The sequence below is a fragment of the Diprion similis genome, chromosome 11 (assembly GCF_021155765.1).
Source record: "Diprion similis isolate iyDipSimi1 chromosome 11, iyDipSimi1.1, whole genome shotgun sequence".
Lineage (NCBI taxonomy): Eukaryota > Metazoa > Arthropoda > Insecta > Hymenoptera > Diprionidae > Diprion > Diprion similis.
The window spans coordinates 2,526,204-2,544,783 of NC_060115.1; the positions used below are offsets into that span (position 1 = coordinate 2,526,204).

General features: G+C 44.6%; 2 protein-coding genes across 2 annotated transcripts; both read right to left on the minus strand.

Annotated features, from left to right (window-relative positions):
- Window positions 1-526: 526 nt before the first annotated feature.
- On the minus strand, window positions 527-1,341 carry LOC124412564 (allatostatins). Its single transcript, XM_046892541.1, has 2 exons — window positions 1,039-1,341; window positions 527-975 (listed from the first exon to the last, which is right to left on the minus strand). Exons 1-2 carry the CDS (start codon window positions 1,303-1,305, stop codon window positions 616-618), a joined length of 627 nt encoding a protein of 208 aa, XP_046748497.1. The 5' UTR covers window positions 1,306-1,341; the 3' UTR covers window positions 527-615.
- A 14,205-nt stretch (window positions 1,342-15,546) lies between these two features.
- On the minus strand, window positions 15,547-18,277 carry LOC124412559 (la-related protein Larp4B-like). The gene is made up of 4 exons (XM_046892535.1): window positions 18,187-18,277; window positions 16,837-18,123; window positions 16,367-16,600; window positions 15,547-16,218 (listed from the first exon to the last, which is right to left on the minus strand). The coding sequence occupies exons 1-4, from the start codon at window positions 18,241-18,243 to the stop codon at window positions 15,835-15,837; spliced, it is 1,962 nt and encodes a 653-aa protein (XP_046748491.1). The 5' UTR covers window positions 18,244-18,277; the 3' UTR covers window positions 15,547-15,834.
- Window positions 18,278-18,580: the final 303 nt, after the last annotated feature.

Consider the following 18,580-nt stretch of genomic DNA (forward strand, 5'->3'; position numbering starts at 1 on the left):
GAATATTCAATATTATTTATATTACCTATTATTTCTCCAAGTAGGTATATGTAGTTTACGCTTCTCTTCATTAATTTCAATTATTATTGTACACTCAGAGCTTTTCGGAGCCCCCCGCACTCGCATCTAAAGACGCGAGACAAAAAAGCAGGACCAGAGCAGAACACACAACTGTTATAATAATTATATATTATATACGGGAATTTTTAAAACCGATTTCTTAATGTATACACTCATACAGGTAAACATGATAATCAGTAATTCAATTAGCATCTAGACGACCGACGTGAGGATAAACACAAATGCAGGGATTAGCTCAGGCGGTTCTTAAGGACGCATGAGATAGACGGACGGGGCTTCGTGGAGTCCGTCACCCTGGTCTAATTCTCTCTTTCCTTCTCTCTCCCTCTCTCTATTTCTCCTCGTCTCTCCAGCCGTCTATCGCCTGCTCCTTTCCTCATTACCTGACAGCTTGTATCCGAATTTTATAGAAATACGCACCTGCGGGGCCGCGGGGTAAAAAAAAATTTCATCGTGCGGAAGAATTTCTGGGATTGCGGTGCAGATGGAAGGAGAAGGGGGGGGGGGGGATTAAGAGGCTGGGGATCCAAGGGCCTAGGAGGCGAGAGCGATCTGCCGTTGATCCGCGTCTTCATCCCCGTCGAGCCGTCGTTTGCCGAGACCGAATTTGTATCGTCGACCGAATTCCGCCTCGCTGGGTCGTTTACCCAAACCGAAATTGAAACGCTGTCCAAAATCGCCTCGTTCTTCCGCTCCCGCGGTGCGTTTTCCCAGACCGAAACTGTACAGACGGCTCCGTTTGTCCTGGAGAAACTCCTCGAGCGGTTCCCGCAGCTCCTCCTCGTAGTCGTCCTCCATCCTTACCTGGCTTCCGTAACTCTCACCACGTTTTCCAAGCCCGAAACTGTACGGCCTTGCCCGCTTTCCCAGCCCGAAGGAGTACAATCTTGCTCTCTGGAATAACCGGTTACAGGAGGAGCGGGAATTGTAGTCGCAGAGGGTTAATAAAACGCTCACCTTATCCTCGGGGACGACGCCACCGGTGCTCCACCGCTTCCCGAGACCAAAGTTGTAGATCGGAAGCCTCTTGTACTCGGACACGTAAGTGTAGACCCGCTTTTCTGGCCCGTTCTGAAGACCCTCCGAGTCCAATTCTGAGTCGAGGGCCATCCTGCCCGACGAGGGTTGAAGCGGCACCGAGGAGGCCGCTTCCTCCATCGTCCAGGAGGGAATCACAACGGCTAAGACGCAGGAACACGCCAGCGCCAACGTGACGCTTCTCATTTTTTCACTTGTTTGAATATCGCTTTTCGCCCCTGAATTTTTTCAGCTGAAAAATCAATTCGGTATATTATAATTTGTTCGATTATAAACCGCGTTTCTCCCTAATATTATAACATGCACGAGTATATCTATGTTTTCTTGGGAGAAAACATTTCCACGGATTCGTGTAATTATGTGAATAATTAATTAATTCGTAAGATAAGTAACCATCGAAATTCATTACCGAATTTTGTCCATAAGAAAGAGAATAAAAAATATATATATAGGGGTGGGGAGGATAGCAAAACGGGGCACTTAAGAAAATACCTAATTTTTGAGGACTCTGATACGCTAAATCTTTTTTTTTTTTCAACTGTAACCAAAGAAAATAAAAATGATTTGTCACAGATGTCAGGGGAAAAAAAACAACAACTTTTTGAAAATTCAAAATAATGCTCAACAATGTTTCTAGAAGTAATTTTTGACTATTTAAAAAACATTTTGAAAAAGAAAGTCTTTAGTAAAATTTTAAGGGCACCCTATTTCACCCCTCCTCTACATATACACTCGAAGCGGAAAACCCTCCCTCGACCCTTAATATTTCCACCGTATTTCCGAGGTCTATAACGCAGTAGGTCTCTGGCGGCAGGTGCGAGCGCGTTTCAGGCCGTTGCCGTTTACCCATTCCCGTTTGGTGTCCCGTTAATTGAATCCCCCTGCAGTAATTTAATTAGCTAGCCTCGACGCCCACCGTCCGCCCAGCAGTGGTTTCTTAACGACGTTTCGCTCGAGTGGTTTTTGAACCTCTTTGCTCTTTCCCTCTGCAAATATTCTAACAGCCTCGTTCGGGGTGAATAAAATAACCACGGTTACCCCTAAATATATTGTTTCGTATAATCGGGGCTAGCTCACAGCTTCGTTTTCCCTATTTCATCGGAAAATGTCCTTGTGACGTCAGAGCCTCGTTTTCGGCGTAATACATAACCTAAGTTCTTGGTTTTAATCGAGGCAAATCGTTGTTATTGGGGTTTTAAATTACTCGGGTCACATGAATTAGTTAAACGTAATCAATAATAGATCTGTTCTACCATTCACACGCGGAAAAAACACGGTCAGGCTATCTATCACGTAACTTTTCACATTTTCACATTTCCTACCATTCCAGTATTCTGATTGGTTGACTAAACTTTGCAAACCAATCAGAATGCTTGGATGGTGGGAAAGGGTCAGACTGCTTGTATTAGTTGCATTTTTTTCCACCAGATGACGCATTGCAAAATGACAATACCAATAATCGCCACTCGTTATTTTAAAGGCAATCGATCACGATTATGAAAAGTTTGCATATAAAAATATCAAGAAAGCAGAAAAACTGAAACGAGTCTGTACCTATACGTCGCATGTCGGAGCATGCAGACGTTACGACCCTGTAGCACTTAATTTTCCCAGATGAGAGAACGAGAGGACTCCGAGTTTTATGTATATTACACACATAGCTCCGTGTGTAAGTACGTCGTTATTGGAAATTCGATCCTCGTCCTCGGTATATATTAGGACAGTAAAAAAAATGTAATTTTGAAGAAATTTATTACACCGTATCACTTGAACCCGAATATAAGTTGTGGTATTTGACCTCAGGTATAAGAATATCGTGTGCATGGGTATAATGCAGATTATTGTCGTGCATTTGGGATGTCGGATATTACATTATTTTATATTATAGGTAACCATATATTATACATGAAGGTATATTTATATATTATAGTTTATTCTTATTAATCTAAGCAATCACGTCTGCACACGTGTAGTTCCTTTATTTTTTCCCCGCTTTAGAATAATCATTTCTATTCATTATACGTCTGCCATTGATTCGACGAAATTTTAGATATGTAGTTGAAATACTTTAAGGATAGAAATTGACGAGAATGAACGATGAAAAGTATGAAAGGTATTAGAAAACAAAGAAACGAACCACCTGTATGCATCGTCCACTTCGCTCTGCGGCAGTGAGCTTATAAATTATCGAAAATTCCACGAACGATCCATCTTGGCCATTGCGAAGAGTGGATCTATGGACACGATGTGTCAGCGAGGCACATAAGCCCAGCTAATTTTCCTATTTTTCCCTTTTTCTCGTCGGTACTACGCGACGGCTGGGTAAATTGGAGCCATGGAGGGTCAAGGCGTGTGCGAACACGTGTAGTAACACGTCGGTGAATAGCCAGAGTCTAATAAGTAAAGTCTGGAGATAAGACGTCCACTGCCCGCTTGCAGGGGATAAGCGAGGGATGATTAATGGCCTCGTGCATCACCACGGATGCTGTATAATGTGATTCCCGCTAAGGCTTAATCACTCTACCACGCCTTATACGTGAATCGAAATGGAGAGAATTGATCCTGGGAATTGGATGACCCGACGATGGATAGATATGTATTAGCCTGGTCCTTATTTGGTGGTCAGAAAATTTTTTATTGGGACGCCCCCCCAGATGTGTTTGAAATCGTTAAAAAAAATGTGTGTCAAGTTTCAAGTCTCTACGTCAACTGGAACACGTGCCTCTAAGCTCCGAAAGTCTTAAATGTAAAGTACATTTAGTTTTTATAATCAATTAGGTATTTCGTTTTGTATGACTTTGGTATATAAATCAAGGGACCGATTTGAAACTAGGTAGAGTTGTTGCTTGTAATTATAAAAAGAAACTCTGAAAATTTCAAAACTTTATAATTATTATTTACTTATTATAAGCCTAATAAAAAGTGACGCTATTGAGCTTATATAAAAAAGAAATAGATTATAAAATTATGATAAAATTTTGAAATTTTCAACGTTTCTTCCTATCATTATAAGCAATATCTCTGCCAAGTTTCAAATCAGTCCCACAATTTATATCAAAGTTATACGTTCCAATGAAAAATTTTCTGAACACCAAATAAGAACCAACTTATTACATATATATATTATAGTACATTTGCAGAAGGGATTCCGATAGAGGATCGCAAATCCGCGGAGATGCGACTTCGGCATAATCTCTATACTATGGGCTGATGTATGTGACACACACACACACACACACACACATATGATATACTTAAATATAGCTAGAATATTTGCGCCTCGGCTCAGCCCTATAGTCTACAGATCGAGGGATCTACGTCATTTTGGCGAATTCCTTGCCTCGATGTATCGCGAAATTGCGGCTGTCCGAGCGACAATTTTCGGATAAAAGAGAAGCGGATCCTTCTTTTCTCTTGTACCGAGTTACGTCGAGCTGAAGAGGGTTCGCGAGGAGAAAGCTTATATCTTCGAATCTCCGATAGCCACGCGTAATGCCGTTTTATGGTTTTGCCAACTTTGGGAACGTGTTGCGAAGTTGGAGAGAAGATGTACAGCCGCGATATCGCGGAACTATTATAATTTAAGTTGGGAATTGACAACGCTTTCTTCTTGGATCAATTTCCTTTCTTCCTAATCAACTTTGGCGGTGCATATTGAAATCCCAAAATCATTGCAAACTTTTTAATTAATTTTGTCTCACAAACACTCAGGCGTTTATCAGTTTTAATATAATATACAATTTTAAGAAGCTAATCTTACGTTTTCGATGAAAAAACACCCCCTGTAATCTGTATTATATACTGTATAAAAACCAAAGTATAGGTATACGATACTGTAAACTAATTATTATACACTTATCTCGAAAGTCTACTCTATTGTGTTTCATTTACGCCGGTACAAAAGTTTGAAGCGAGGTAGTCGCGAGGAAAAAAACGATATCATCACCATTTTCTCATCGATTATACTCCAGGTGCGACCAAGATTTTTTTTACTCCCGCCCCCCTCCCCCATAAAGGTAATGAAAAATTGTCTCTCTAAAACGACACGCATTCAGAAATAATGCTTCAATCTATACAGACGGTAATTTTTTTTTTATACACTGCCCTGTAAATATGATCTGCTTGCATTTTGGTAATATAAAGTGATTGTTTGTCTCGATTTTATTATACACGAACAGATTTTGTTTAATTATACAATGTTATCATCAGAGTTAAAATTTCACTTTCAACTTATAATAGTTTCATTTTTGCAATACTTTATAAGTAACCTACAGAGGCAGAGATGGTCCGATATATCCACCGAGTGTAATATTCCTCTCTCTCTCTCTCTCTCGCAGAGATATTTCCGCAGTTAGAGATCGCGGCGGCGGAAAGTTCTGGCTTCAGGTTGCCCAGGGATTCGGACGCAATTTACATTCCCGGGACGGCGGGTCAGCGTCGGAAGAAGGTTGGTGGAAAATTAAAACGATGATTCCATTAGAGAAAAATTAACGAGAAATGAGCCGCCGGTGGAAAGAGGGGATCGTCTTCGTCCGGTTGGAATTACCGCGTGCAGCAGCGGAGCTCGAAGTGCTGCGGGAGTAATTTGGCGGGGGCGAAAAACTGGGTGGCGAGAGAAAGGGGGAGGGGGTGGCGAATTTCCCGGGGCCGCGCGAAATGCGGGATGGGAAATCTCGGCGACGGTCGGCAACAGGTGCCGCGACGCCTGGCGTCCCGACGCCTCGTGGCTGCCAAGGCAGGCGGCGGCGGTTAATTCGCGGGTGTTGCGTCGCGAAGCCGCTTCGCGAGATTAGCGAGCGCCGCTTGCGATTCGCAATTCTTATTCGCAATCGCCGGCGGTGTCCTGCCGAGGCGAGATTACGCCCAGCATCCCCTTCTCACCCCCGGTAATTAACCTCGGATGCCAGACGGACCCCGGATTATGCGACTTGAACCTCACACCCCCAGGCTGTGGGGGCGCAGCTTCGTCGTCTCCGCAGATACCGAGATCAGAATTTCGCTTTCGGGACCTGGAAAAAAAAATTCCTCGGAAGATTGAGGCAGGAAATTTAAGGATTAACTGAATCAAAAATTTTTTCAATGTTTCTTTTGATCAGAAACTTGGGTGTAGACGAAGATTTAAACCGTCTGTTAGACCAATAATTTATAATTATTGATTCGAGGCGGAGTTGACTAACGATAAGTATAATAATTAGGTATTTCAAAAGTGCATGCGGTAATTTCTTCTCTGAAAAAAATTCTTTTTAGACGTATTTTCTTCTTGTATGAAACATGTGATAATATTTTTGGATAAACTGAGGGTCGGAGATGTATTTTACGTTTGCGATAGGGGTTGAGAAACAATTTTCAAAGAACATTATCGTATCTGTCTAATAATAATAATAACTATATGATTATGTTAAAATCATGACTGTAATTAATGTTTCATCGGTGGTTCTAAATCGCTTATACAAATTCGTTCTAACTATTATATCCTAATCTACCCTTTTCTTTGAATCGATTTAAAAAAAAAAGATACCTAAAAACGATCGAATGTAATGAATATAACCGCGGATATTAAATTACAAGGTGAGGCCGCGTTCATCATTCATCGCGAGGTAAATTAAGGAAAATGAATCCACAGTAAGCAGCCTGTACTTATCGAATAACACGAATCTCGACGCTATTCATCGAGAATGCATGTATACCTATATACAGTAAACAGTTCGAGGTGTGTTATATCTGCCAGCACCTTGTTCTTTCCCGCGAACGCGATTTCCTTCCGCGCCTTTACGCATCGCAGGAGGTTTAATCAAGAAGATTGGTTCTACTGCCTTGTTTATCCGAAATCGCGCAGAATATCAGCCTTCGGCACGCAACGAGCGCGTTTCGGGGTTTCAAAGAAAGAATAATCGGAAAAACGGTGGACTCAACATCGAACCGAACGTCATCAGTGCATGGATTCGTACTTTTAACGAAACTTGAAAATTTGCCTGACAGTTTTATGGAATCGGGAGATAATCGCTTGGCTGAAAATTATGCTCCGCACAGTATTTGAAATTCCACGAAGCCGACCGGGATATGGAGGGAAACCGGATATTAGGGTGACTTCTCAGAGCGCTTGCATCCTCGACGAAGGTGCTCTTATATAGCTTTTCTTATCATTATAATGCGCTGGAGGAGGTGTGTATAAACAGCCGGAGGCTCCGGGATAATTTAACGACACGAGAAGAGAGAGACTCTCTTACTCTCCTCGAGAATTTTCACACCTTTATGTTCCGGCTGATCCGGTCGTTCCGCATGGAACTCGCGGAAGAAACGCGAAATGCGAAACGCCTTTATTACGCCATGTCTATAGGTTCTACGTGTGGTTCAGCTATGCGTGGATGGATGGATATCCCATATACCCATATACCCATATACCCATGGATTCGAGGCTCGCCCGCTTTATCGTCTCTGTCATTACTGCGTAGGACACCACCCACCGCTGTTCTTGTTGTCGTTACTGTTATTACTTTGGCCGTCATTACCAGCAGCGTTATTGCACGACCCGCGAAATCCGACGGCGAGCAATGAATGGACCTACCAGTTACGTAATTTTTCTCATTCGTCGTTTGATTACTATCATGTCATAACGGGCGATGCACGCTGGGCGGGAAACAATTGCCTGGATTATTGGAGCAAACCGTTTCGACGACTGATATATGCACTCGTAGATATACTTTACATTCGTACGACTTACGTAACTATTATAGAAACTAGTTATTTCGAAGGAATTAATTAACGAAAATTATTTTCAAAACGTTGCCTTCTTTTAGCTAGCTCAGCGCGTATGTGTGCAACTGAGGGCTTTGAAACGCAGAGGAAAATATCGTCGGATGAAAAACTAGAAAGGGAGAGAGAGGGAGATAGAGAGAAACGAAAGCCTAGGGAAAGAGAATAAAAAGACTAGCATGAAACAGAATATAATAGAGAGATCTTTTGAGGCTGCGTTCACGGAGGAAAAATCTCCCCTGAGAACATATTGTACGCTACGGGAGAAAAATCGTGGTGTTTTTTTTTTTTTTATTTTTTTTTATTTTTTTTTTATTGTTGTTTTCTTTATTACGATTTGTTTTGGATCCCTTTTTAAATATCATTTCTTATTTGACTCGCTGCAACGCGGGTGCTTGGATCTGTAGGAAGAAAAACCAATTATGTTGAATGCACGTGAGTCTGAAAATGGGAAACGCGGGAACGTTATAGCAAATAAGGAAAAATTATACATGACCGTAGTGGATATGAAAACGTCAGAGCTTGTAACGAATGATTAATTGCACGAAGCGTTCAAACAGCAGCAGGTGACAAGCTCTTTCGTCTAGCTGCGACAACCCTGAACAATATGTTGCGAATCGAGGGATGAGAGACACTTTGATTGAACGAATTGAAACACACGGATGTGTGGAGAACTCACCGACTGGCTATGGGAAATGATTTTATATTTCTCGTTGATTATATACACGCCGTTGAATCGCGGGGTCGCGAAAGCTGGCGGAGAAAGCTCTGCTGAAATATTATTTGCGGTGAGAAGTGAGCATCGAGAAGAGGGTAGATTCGGTTTTCAAGTCACCGCGAGTGAATCCGGGGGGAATAAGATGAGGCTATTCAAGATTTCGCCTCGTCGAGTGTTTCACATTGGACGGATTTCTCAGTCAAGCTGCTGGTGGTGGAGTATGTTTTGCTGATTTTTCCGGTGATTGGTTCTCTTGTCGGAAAAATATCGCCAAGCTTTGTTGACTTTTGTCAATTGGTTACGCGCCAGTTCTCGACATGTAACGAGATCAGTCCTCCAAAATTTTTGTCTGGATTTATTTAATATTATACGCACGAACGTTTAACAAGTACATCGATAATCAACGAGGCAGATGATTTCGAAAATAATTTTGAAAATTGAAAGAAAAACGTTCGACAATCTAGCTACGCCATAGAGAAAGAGACAGAGAGAGAAAGTATGTTTATTTGATCCTGGAGTATAACTCCCTAAGGACCACAGGCATAAATAACAAAAAAAAAAAAAGGAACTAAAAGAAAAAGAGAGAGACATCTTGCGTAGGAATACTTTGCGTGTATTTTTGCTATCGAAGAAGCCATGCCAAGTGTGCATCAGGAGAGGTGAAGAAAAAAGAAAGAAACAATAAAGGGTGGCGGGCCCGTTGGAAGAGAAGAGTAATGAAATAAAACGGGGTTACAGGAAGATACGTGTAAGGTATAGGTATATACATACATGTAAGGTGTCTGCCTGTATTCAGTGTAATAAAATAAAAATTACGAACAAGCCGATGGAGAGGATACGCGGCGTATTTTCCGCTGTTTATTATCGTTTCCTCGCGAGTCCGCTTTTACCGAGTCGAGTGGCTTTTCCACGGGGATGCATAGACGCCCATTTAGCGCATTTAGCGCATTTAGCTATGACAAGGGCTGCTCCTGATCACCGGGAAACTTCGGCGCAACCCCCCCTCCACCTGGAATTAGGAATTAGTCCCGAAATTGAATAAGTCGAGAGATCGAGACGCCGCGTCGTCGTCGTCCCGGCTCATGATAGTCCCGAAAACTTGCCAAGGTTGGATGAAAATCGCGAGGCGTCGTCGCGACGTGGAGGAGGACGTCGCTTGTTCCACTTTGCCGAACGAACGTCACTCACTCAGCCGACGCCAAGATGACGGATGAGAGTCCGCCGCTGACGCTGATCCTTCGGCAACGGAAGAATTGTCACCTGAAAATTTTCTACCAAGGAAACGAGTTTCCGAATATTAACACAGACCGCGGGAATTCCCTGCACGCAATTTTTCACGACATTATACAATATGAAAATTCTTTTCCTCTCCTCTCTTCTCTTTTCTTTGCTGCAATTTTATTTTACAAAAATTTTAGCGATAGTCATGCTTTTTGTGTTCGGCTTTTTCTCGCATGTTATATCCTATCGTCCGTTCGACTGATATTTTTTACTTCTTTTTACCTTTTACATTTAATTTTTTCCAACTGCCAACAAGTTTATCCAGTTCCTAATGCTTTTGCGAAATTAAATCTTTTGCTCATTCATGATCTAAAAATTCAATTTATTACTCCTTCTGTGTTTCCAATCGTCTTTTTCTTCCCGAACAAACTTTACGTTCTTCTGATTTTTCCAATGAAATTCGAAAATGGCGAAGCGCTCTTAATTTGAGGAAATACGGAGTACAGGTTTAGGTTAAAGGATTCCAACCGTCGAAGAATATTCGAGGAAAACGTTCAATTACTCTCTAATTCTGTTATAATTAGCTGTTACGTAATTGCAATGTTAGGCGAACAATTTTCCTGTCACACTAATCGCTGATCTGGCTGACGGATGGTCCCATTTTTTAAAACCGTACAATCGGTGGAATTCCTGCGTTACAGAAATGGCACGAGTCAATTGCTTGTTTATAATATTTTCGGCAAAATGAATTTTCGTAGTTCGGCGCCAAACCGATTTCGATCATCTTTTCAAATTTCCACAGTTTATCCGAAATTTGCTCAAAACTAAGTCAACAGAATTTCGCGTCGTCTGCTAGTCGAGGCTTCAGCCGCTATGACGCTAAGCTATTTCGCGGTATTCCGAAGGGTTGATTTCACGGGGGGCGAAAATACCTGCTGAGTATACCGTTGATAGGAATCTTGCACTTGTAAGCAGAACGAACAAGTTAGCGCTGTTTTATGAGACGCGGTTTTCCTTAGATTCTCTTCTTTCCTTCACCCCGGATGTTGGCAATAAAAGATCAAGACGCGATTCCTGTGGTTTGAGTCGTGAAATTCGAAGATAAAACGGAAGGTATTTCTTTTCCACTTAGATACGACTCAGACGAATGATAGAGGGGGGACAAGGTATGCAGGGATAGAATCGAAAACAGACGCCTAGCTCAGGTCTCGAATATCAATTTTCCACGAGGGTACGATTCTCTGTCATGTAAAACACAACTTCCTACAAAAGTATTATCTGTGATCAAACGAAGACATTTTTCACAATTCTCATCTCACCAGTTTAAACTAAATCGGTATAATTTTCTCGCAAAAAATTCCACCTGTCAAGGTTTTTTATGCACCTGTATTACGATTTCGAAAAGTAAAAGCATCGAACAATCGTTAACAATTCTTTGTACATAAATATCCGTAGCTTGTAAGATTGCGGAATTGCGTTTCGGGTTACGTACGGCATTGGCTGCGAATAGCTTATTATACTCTCACAAGCGGAACAAGCTACAACCCGTAAGCCATAAGCTGTGTACACAAAGGCAGTAAAAAAGGCAGGCACGCGAGCAGTTTGCCTCGGAGGATGAGGAGGCGGCTTGTCAAAGAGGCTTGCTTGACTAAGGACTAAGGAAAGGCCTGGAGTTTTGGGCTGACGTCGGCATCGTTCTGCGTCCGGTGATCCTAAGCCTCGGTAATAACTTGCGGCTAATAACGAAATAACCAGGGATACAGAGCGGCTATGGGGGTGGAATGAATACCCAGATTATACCCCGTAAATCCGCAATCTTTCGTCCTGTTGATCCGTTCTCTCCTCAAACATGATGCGGAGCTACGGATACACACCTCATCCCGATTTCATCCCGATATTATATCAAATTTCATGCCACGGGTACATGGGTGTGAAATTTTAAATAATTAAACTAAACGCTAACCGAAATTCGATATCCTTGACCCCCAGGTGGAGGGCGAATAAAACAAGAGCCAAGGAAGGCGTTGCTATTTCGATCCCTCAAAAAGATCTAGATTTGATAGTTGTAATCAATGGGATAGAATTTCCCGCCGTTATTCCCCGAAGGGTAGACTCACCCGCCTTGCACTCTTCACCCCAGGATCTCAGTCGCTTCCTAGGCTTCCGGACTTCCGCAGTAATCGACTTCGGTGTAAGGTACAAGCGAGGTCCTCGCGTGCTTTCTTACTCTTCCCGATCACAAGCACAAAAACCGGCACGCACGTTGCAGTCGGCGTGAGAGTGACGGCGAGGGCGTCGCGGCGCCCTCCTATATAACGAAGTTGAACCCCGCGCTCGCCGCCGTAGCCGTCGACGCCGCCGTCGCGACGCATGACGATATACACTCCAAGCTCCTCGTCTCCTCGGGCCAATTGCAAAACTCCTCGGGGATGCCGGTCGGCTCCCACGCCGAGAAACGGGAAGTCGTGAGATGCGACAGGCGTACACCGATAATAATTAAAAGCTAATTGATCGGGAACAACCGTAGATCGGTGTTTAACGGGTCTTGAGCCGTTTAACGGCCGGCGCCACCCTTCGATTCCCCAAAAGCTGCAACCCCGCGAACTCCCCGAATTCTCTTTTGCCACCCCCTTCGCACGCTGCGAATATTATGCTCCGATACGGGAGGCGTTGATTAAATTCGTGTCCTCCTTTTCACGCAGGAGCGTACGTCGAAGCTGAGGGATGCACGGGGGGGGGGGGGGGGGAGGGGGGGGTGGTGGTTTGCTGTTATTTTTACACCGCGACATTCGAACTTTAGGGTTTTAACCAGTAAAACCAATTTTTTAACCCTCTCTACTCGTCATGACGCCGTAAAAACGAATGGGCACTTCACCGTGTTAGGGCACTTATGCGGCGGTGCCCATTATATCGATGGAAGGTGGGAAAATTTTGGCAAAACAATTACAAAACGTTGCAGTTATACGCGACGAGTCCTCTGAGAATGCAGATCTCTTGATGAAAATGTCCGATGTGATTAAGAAAATTTTTTTTTTCCAACTCTAAAAGCTCGACTGACGTTTAACGAAACGTCGATGCAATTATTTTCGGATTTCAGTCGATATGTAAGTCGTGAATTTATTGGAAAGTGTCGATATTTATAGTAAAGATTGTTAAAAATTTGCGTTAAATGAATCGAGTTTAACGTTGTGTTCGTTGTGACGAGCGGAATAAGTGCCGGTCTTACGAAACAGTAATACGAAATTTACTTCAATCTCGATTAGGTACTTCCGAAAACTGCGTGCAATCGCCTGACGGCAGCCATAATAAATCGGTGGAGCGAGTTTGATTTTAATTAACGTTAGCATTCGTAATATGCCAGGCATTGGAGATCAAACAAGGATGTAATATTGAAATATAGGGTAACAAATTGAAGATTTGTCAGCGTAGCCTCATTTTGACGTCCTAATTATTGCCAACATCTTGGGATTCTCCACGCTGAAAAAATGGCGTCTTTAAACGGTTATTTGCGAATATTTGGCGATTGATTTAAATATTTTTTCTGCTGAAATTTTTTCAATATTTAAACACATGCTGATCTCGCTCCAAAGTGGAAATTTAATACGTTCATTAGAAGATGGAAATTCAGTTATTCCAGTAATTTTTTCTTCTGAATCCGTTATTTTTATCAGAGATTCTTTTGCGCCGTCTGATGTTTATCCGCAAGGGCTGAAAAAGGTGGATAAAAGGAGAAGAAGAAAAAAAAAAAAAAAAAGTTGCGATTAAATCTGTCGCGTCTTAATAACCACTCGGAGTTGTTACTAAGTATAAATGTGTTGGTGGAAATGGTGATAACGATATAATTTTCTTCCTCCACGATCAAAGCGTCGTCGCTCGTCTCCTCGACGCTTTGCGGAGCATCAGCGTTTCATCCAGAAACCTCAAGTGAGAATTGAGAAAAAGTAACGACAAGTTTAGCTATACAATTAACTGTCTCGAGTAGTGTTCGTGACACCAAACCACCCCCCACCCCGCCCTGCGGGATATCGGGTGTCTCGAAACTTGTGTTACTCAGTGATCTTATTCCGCAGCTTTTCACACCGTTGCGATGTCCGGGCTTACGTTACGTCACTTAATCATTGCGTAGAACAGCCTAAGGGGTCGCGAAAGAAGAAGCGGAGAAGGTCTTCGTCTTGAGAACACCAACGCACCTCACACCTGGGACTAGAATTAGAGGCAATAAATTTTAGTGCCAGTGGGTTAGGTGACGTGCGAATTAGCCTGTTGCGTTCACTGGGTGACTGTAAGGACCACTCTGGATCACGACTCTCAGGGGTTCAACTCGCGGTACCCACCCGGTAGAATTGAATGAATCCTGCTCGTTGAGTCTGATTTAAACGGCTGATACTGAGAGTGTTGTATGGATATCTTACTTTTTTCATCCAACGATGCTTTGAGACGAACCAACGCGCGTGGACGACTATATTAATCGAGGCGGAAGTCCTTTGTCCTGAGAAATAAATAGAATAGAAATAAACGCTTGTATCAACTCGGCAGCAAAGCATGTCCGAAGTTACAGGTCAGGATGCAGTGACTCTATCCTTCGTCGGATGAAAGTGAAGATTTCCTCCCACTCTGGGAGCATGTGGTGCTCCTTATCCACGCCTCGTCAGCCTCGGACTGCGTGCGGCGAACGATTTGCGAATTCGGATCGTAAACGAGCCGTAAAGGAGCCGACTGAGGACATTATCGGGTGTCCAGGTAGCCTCGATCCGGAATGAGCTGGTTTCGGGTCGCGCAAGCGATGCCTACGTGCCCGCGAGACCTCGCCGAAGGAGGAACAATATAAGATCGGAACTGCCTCGTCGTTACCCCGGGACATTCGCCTCGTTCATGGTCGATCAAATTCAACCATGTATGCACTAACGGCTTACACGTTATCCGCAGTCGCCCGCACGCTCCTCCGCCTCCACGAATCCTCGGAAAGGAGGAGGAGGGACACTTTACGGTCAATCACAACGAGTGCGAGGGTCCTCCGGCAACTCCTCTCCTCTTCTCCTCCTCTCCTCCTCTACTCGCCATAATCTAGCTACAAGTTAGTAGAAGATGGGTGGAAGGTAGAACCCACCTCGGCTCATGGTTGCTACACATTACCTTCTACTTGGGGGCTTGTTCATTGGACTTTTTTCCGACTCCCACAGGGAGGCGTGAGGCGGAACACCATGAGGATCCAGAGTACGTGACGATCAGGTGACCGGACTGTAGGATCCCACGGAGATCAACGAGGTGAGTTCCGCGAACCATCAACCGAGGGCATATCAGAGGATTCGTGTTATTATCATCCACTGGGTGTAAATCACGCGTCATATACGCCGGCGATGCGTGGCTGCACAAGTGTCGCCGACGAAGTGAGGGACGTGTAAGCCCGGTAATCCCGGAGGACCAGAGTCCAGAACTCGATTAAAAAGGCTTCATAAATCGCTCGCGCCATTCCCCGGAGATAATCACGCCGGAAACGAGGTGCTAATAACAGGCCGTGTAAGCCACCTCCTCGCTGCAGTCATGCCTCTTGCTTCTATGGTTAGAGACTTATGGGATGGGTATGTGGACTCTGACAACACCGATAGGCGGCGATCTCAATATTAACAATTCAACTAGCCATATATTTTCACGTCGTGCTAATGAGACGTCATTATAACATGGGGTGGTGCAGACAGTGTGTGTATGATACATGTGTTATATATATATATATATATATCGGATATATACGTGTTATGTACGCATTACGTGAGTGTGCGTCAACACCGCAGCCGATTTTCGTCCAGCCGACATTTAATTCCTCGAGCTTCGACTTGGTGTTCACATGTGTAGAAAAATCGGCAACAAAATGAAACAAAGAAACGGAATCAAAGCTACTTTCAACAATCGCACAAGTCCGCTTCGTCCGACGATTCGATGCCTCTTGTAGTCAATTTCTCCTGATCACTTCAGGCTCCTCATTGAATTCGATATGGGATTAATAATTTTTTGGATCACGGTGATCCTCAGTGGTGACCACCGCCGTCCTTCTTTTTTCCATCGCCTCCCTCCTTCTTCCCACCGCCGCCTCCGGCCCCGTCGTCACCCTTTTTGAATGCCCATTTTTTCCCTTCCTCGTGGGCCTCTTTCTTGCCGTACTTGTCGTCGTGTTTGTGGTGGGCCTCATGCCCTTGGGCCTCTTTGTGTCCCTTGTCTTCGTGGTAATGGTGACCCTTGTCGTGTTTGTGCTCTTTGCCGTGTTTCTCCTCGTGCTCAGCGGCGTCGAGGTGGGAAGACTTCTCGTGGCCTCCCTTCTTCGACTCGTGCTCGTGATGGAATTCACCATGCTTCTCGTTACCTCCATCCTCGTGGAACTCGTCGAAGAATTCCGTTTTCTTCTCGTACTCGTCCTGCGATAAGGAAGAGTTCATCAGCCGCGGATCGCGTTTGATTCGTTAAAATTGCAACTCGATCATTTCTCCCGAAGTCGACGTTGAAACGTCTTCCAATATTGTTTTAAACGATCCTGAATCGCTTAAGAGTGAAACCACGACCTACCTTTTTGTGGATAGAATGTTCCCCTTTCGTACTGTGTCCCTTTTGATGCTCGCCCTTCTCGCCGAAGTTTGCCTCTTTGACTCCCTTTTCGCCATGGTGATGCTCCCCGTGGTATCCGCTCTCGGCGTGGTGCTTCTTTTCATCACCCTTCTTCTCGGCGTAGTGACCGTTGTGCTGTTCTTTGTCGTGGTGACCTTTCTCCCCCTTGTCGTACTCGTGGTGCCCTTTGTAGTTCTGTCGTGAATAAACAAAGGCGCGGTCAGTCTTGTGGCTTCTCGGTTACTGTCAAAGTTCAGACGTTGGTATCGAACGCCCAGCAATAGTATTACTCTTTTCAATTCGGCTCTACTTTTTTAATCGACGTTAAGTTCATACAGTCTGAACCCTCGGCAATAATGACTTCGTTCACCAAAGGTTAATAAAAACGTCACACACTCTTACTGTATTTTATAGTATATTTTTACAATTACCTTTTCACCCGATTGACCGTGGGATTCGTGATGGTGGTCTTTGTGCTCTTCGCCACCCCCTTTTTCGAATTTATGATCACCTCCGTCACCTTTACCTCCGCCACCTCCACCATGTCCCCCGCCTCCTTTTTTACCTCCACCATGACCTCCGCTGCCCCCTTTTGGGTCTTTGTGGGTATTTTCGTGAACCTTATAATTTTCAGCTTGCATTTCTTCTTCACTGTCGTCAGCACCTGCGTAGCTGTATCCTAGATGCTCTACATTGGCCGAATCGGAGGCGTCCTCCATCGGAGCCTCTTTGACGGTGTCAGTAGCAGTGGAATCATCACTTTTGTTATCTAACCGTCCCTCGTTGTGCTTACTCTCCCCTTGATGATCAAGATCAATTTGTAACTTGGCGAAACTTTTCGTAGGCTCAGTGACCTCGTCACGATGTCGAACAGTACCTCTGGATACGAACGGTGTAACTGTTGCCTGTATGGCGTCATTGGAAGCGGTATTCTGCAGAAGTGGTATCGAAGTCTGCTCGTAGGAAGTCACGGGCAAGGTGTACGCCGCCAATGTACGAGGATTAAGTTCGGTAACAAGATTCTGCAACTGCGGTAGCGTGGTTGTCGTTCGGATGAACGAATCGCGGACCGTCGGACTGGACCTAGGTAATCCAAGATACTGATTCATGTTGAAGGGACTCGGCTGTTCCCTCGGAGCTACTCGACGGTGCTGTCCAGCCATCGCATCCTGGCCTAAATGCCGTCTGGATAAGGTGGACGGTGCAGGATGCACGAGATCGTTGATCCGAGGAGCAGTAGCGACCGAGACCAAGGATGATGCCTCGTCGATCATGGCGGCGTTGTTCTGCTTCTTGGACTTCCGCATCCTCCTGGCAACCGGCTTCGAGGCACTTCCGATGACGTCAGGATTCAACGTAGTCAATAATTGCTGAGCAGGAGATTCAGTGGGGGATGCGATTCTCCGATGTACTCTCATGCTCGACATTCGTTGTGGCTCGTAAGCAACTGTAGTTGTGACATCCGGCCGAACGGTGGTATGAACTCGCGTAGTTTTTAATTGGCGGACTGGCGTTGCGGCAGGAGATGCAATCCTTCGCTGTATTCTTGTGCTGTACATACGCTGTGGCTCGTAAGCAACGGACGTTGTGACTGCCGGTTGATTCGTGGCTTCGGGAGTCTTGACGGTTCGCGTTGTTGATCGCCTTCTGGACTGCGCGTACGATGGATCAAGGCAATGGCTTTGGGCCCCTGAGGAGCCGACGAATCCTGTCAGGATCTGGAAATAGGGATTTAGTGATCGGGGTCCACTGGTATCGCAAGTTAAGTTGAAGTCGCTTACCGTGAGAGCCAAGATGCTCAGGAGCGCAGACCGGTGCGGTAGCGTCCGCATCTTCATTATGGGTTTGGGTCCTTGGGAGTGACAGCGTAGACTGACCTCTCGCGCTGTATGGCACACCCAGTTATACTCCAGCGTCTGTCTGTTGGTCCTACCCAAACTGAGGGAATGATAAGACGATTTTCCACCGATTAACCGTCGTCGGCCCCCCGCGGCTTGTCCTCCTACTCCTTCTCCTCCCCTTCGCTGCTTCCTCCTTTCTCTTAAAGTAGCTCCTACCCGTCGTCCTGCAGGCAGATACAATTGTCGTCATTTAGTTGCACAAGAAAAGGCGGTCGCTCTCACTCTCGCTCTCAACATTATTGCAGAAGGCATGATTGATTATGGTCAGTGTCCG

Excerpts from the sequence above, each read along its gene's own strand:
- LOC124412564 (XM_046892541.1), bottom strand. The coding sequence starts at position 1,305 with ATGAGAAGCGTCACGTTGGCGCTGGCGTGTTCCTGCGTCTTAGCCGTT. Across the intron at positions 976-1,038 it reads GCGTCGTCCCCGAGGATAAG|AGAGCAAGATTGTACTCCTT; the intron begins GTGAGCGTTTTA and ends CGGTTATTCCAG.
- LOC124412559 (XM_046892535.1), bottom strand. The coding sequence starts at position 18,243 with ATGAAGATGCGGACGCTACCGCACCGGTCTGCGCTCCTGAGCATCTTG. Across the intron at positions 16,601-16,836 it reads ACGGTCAATCGGGTGAAAAG|AACTACAAAGGGCACCACGA; the intron begins GTAATTGTAAAA and ends TATTCACGACAG. Across the intron at positions 16,219-16,366 it reads AACATTCTATCCACAAAAAG|GACGAGTACGAGAAGAAAAC; the intron begins GTAGGTCGTGGT and ends TCCTTATCGCAG.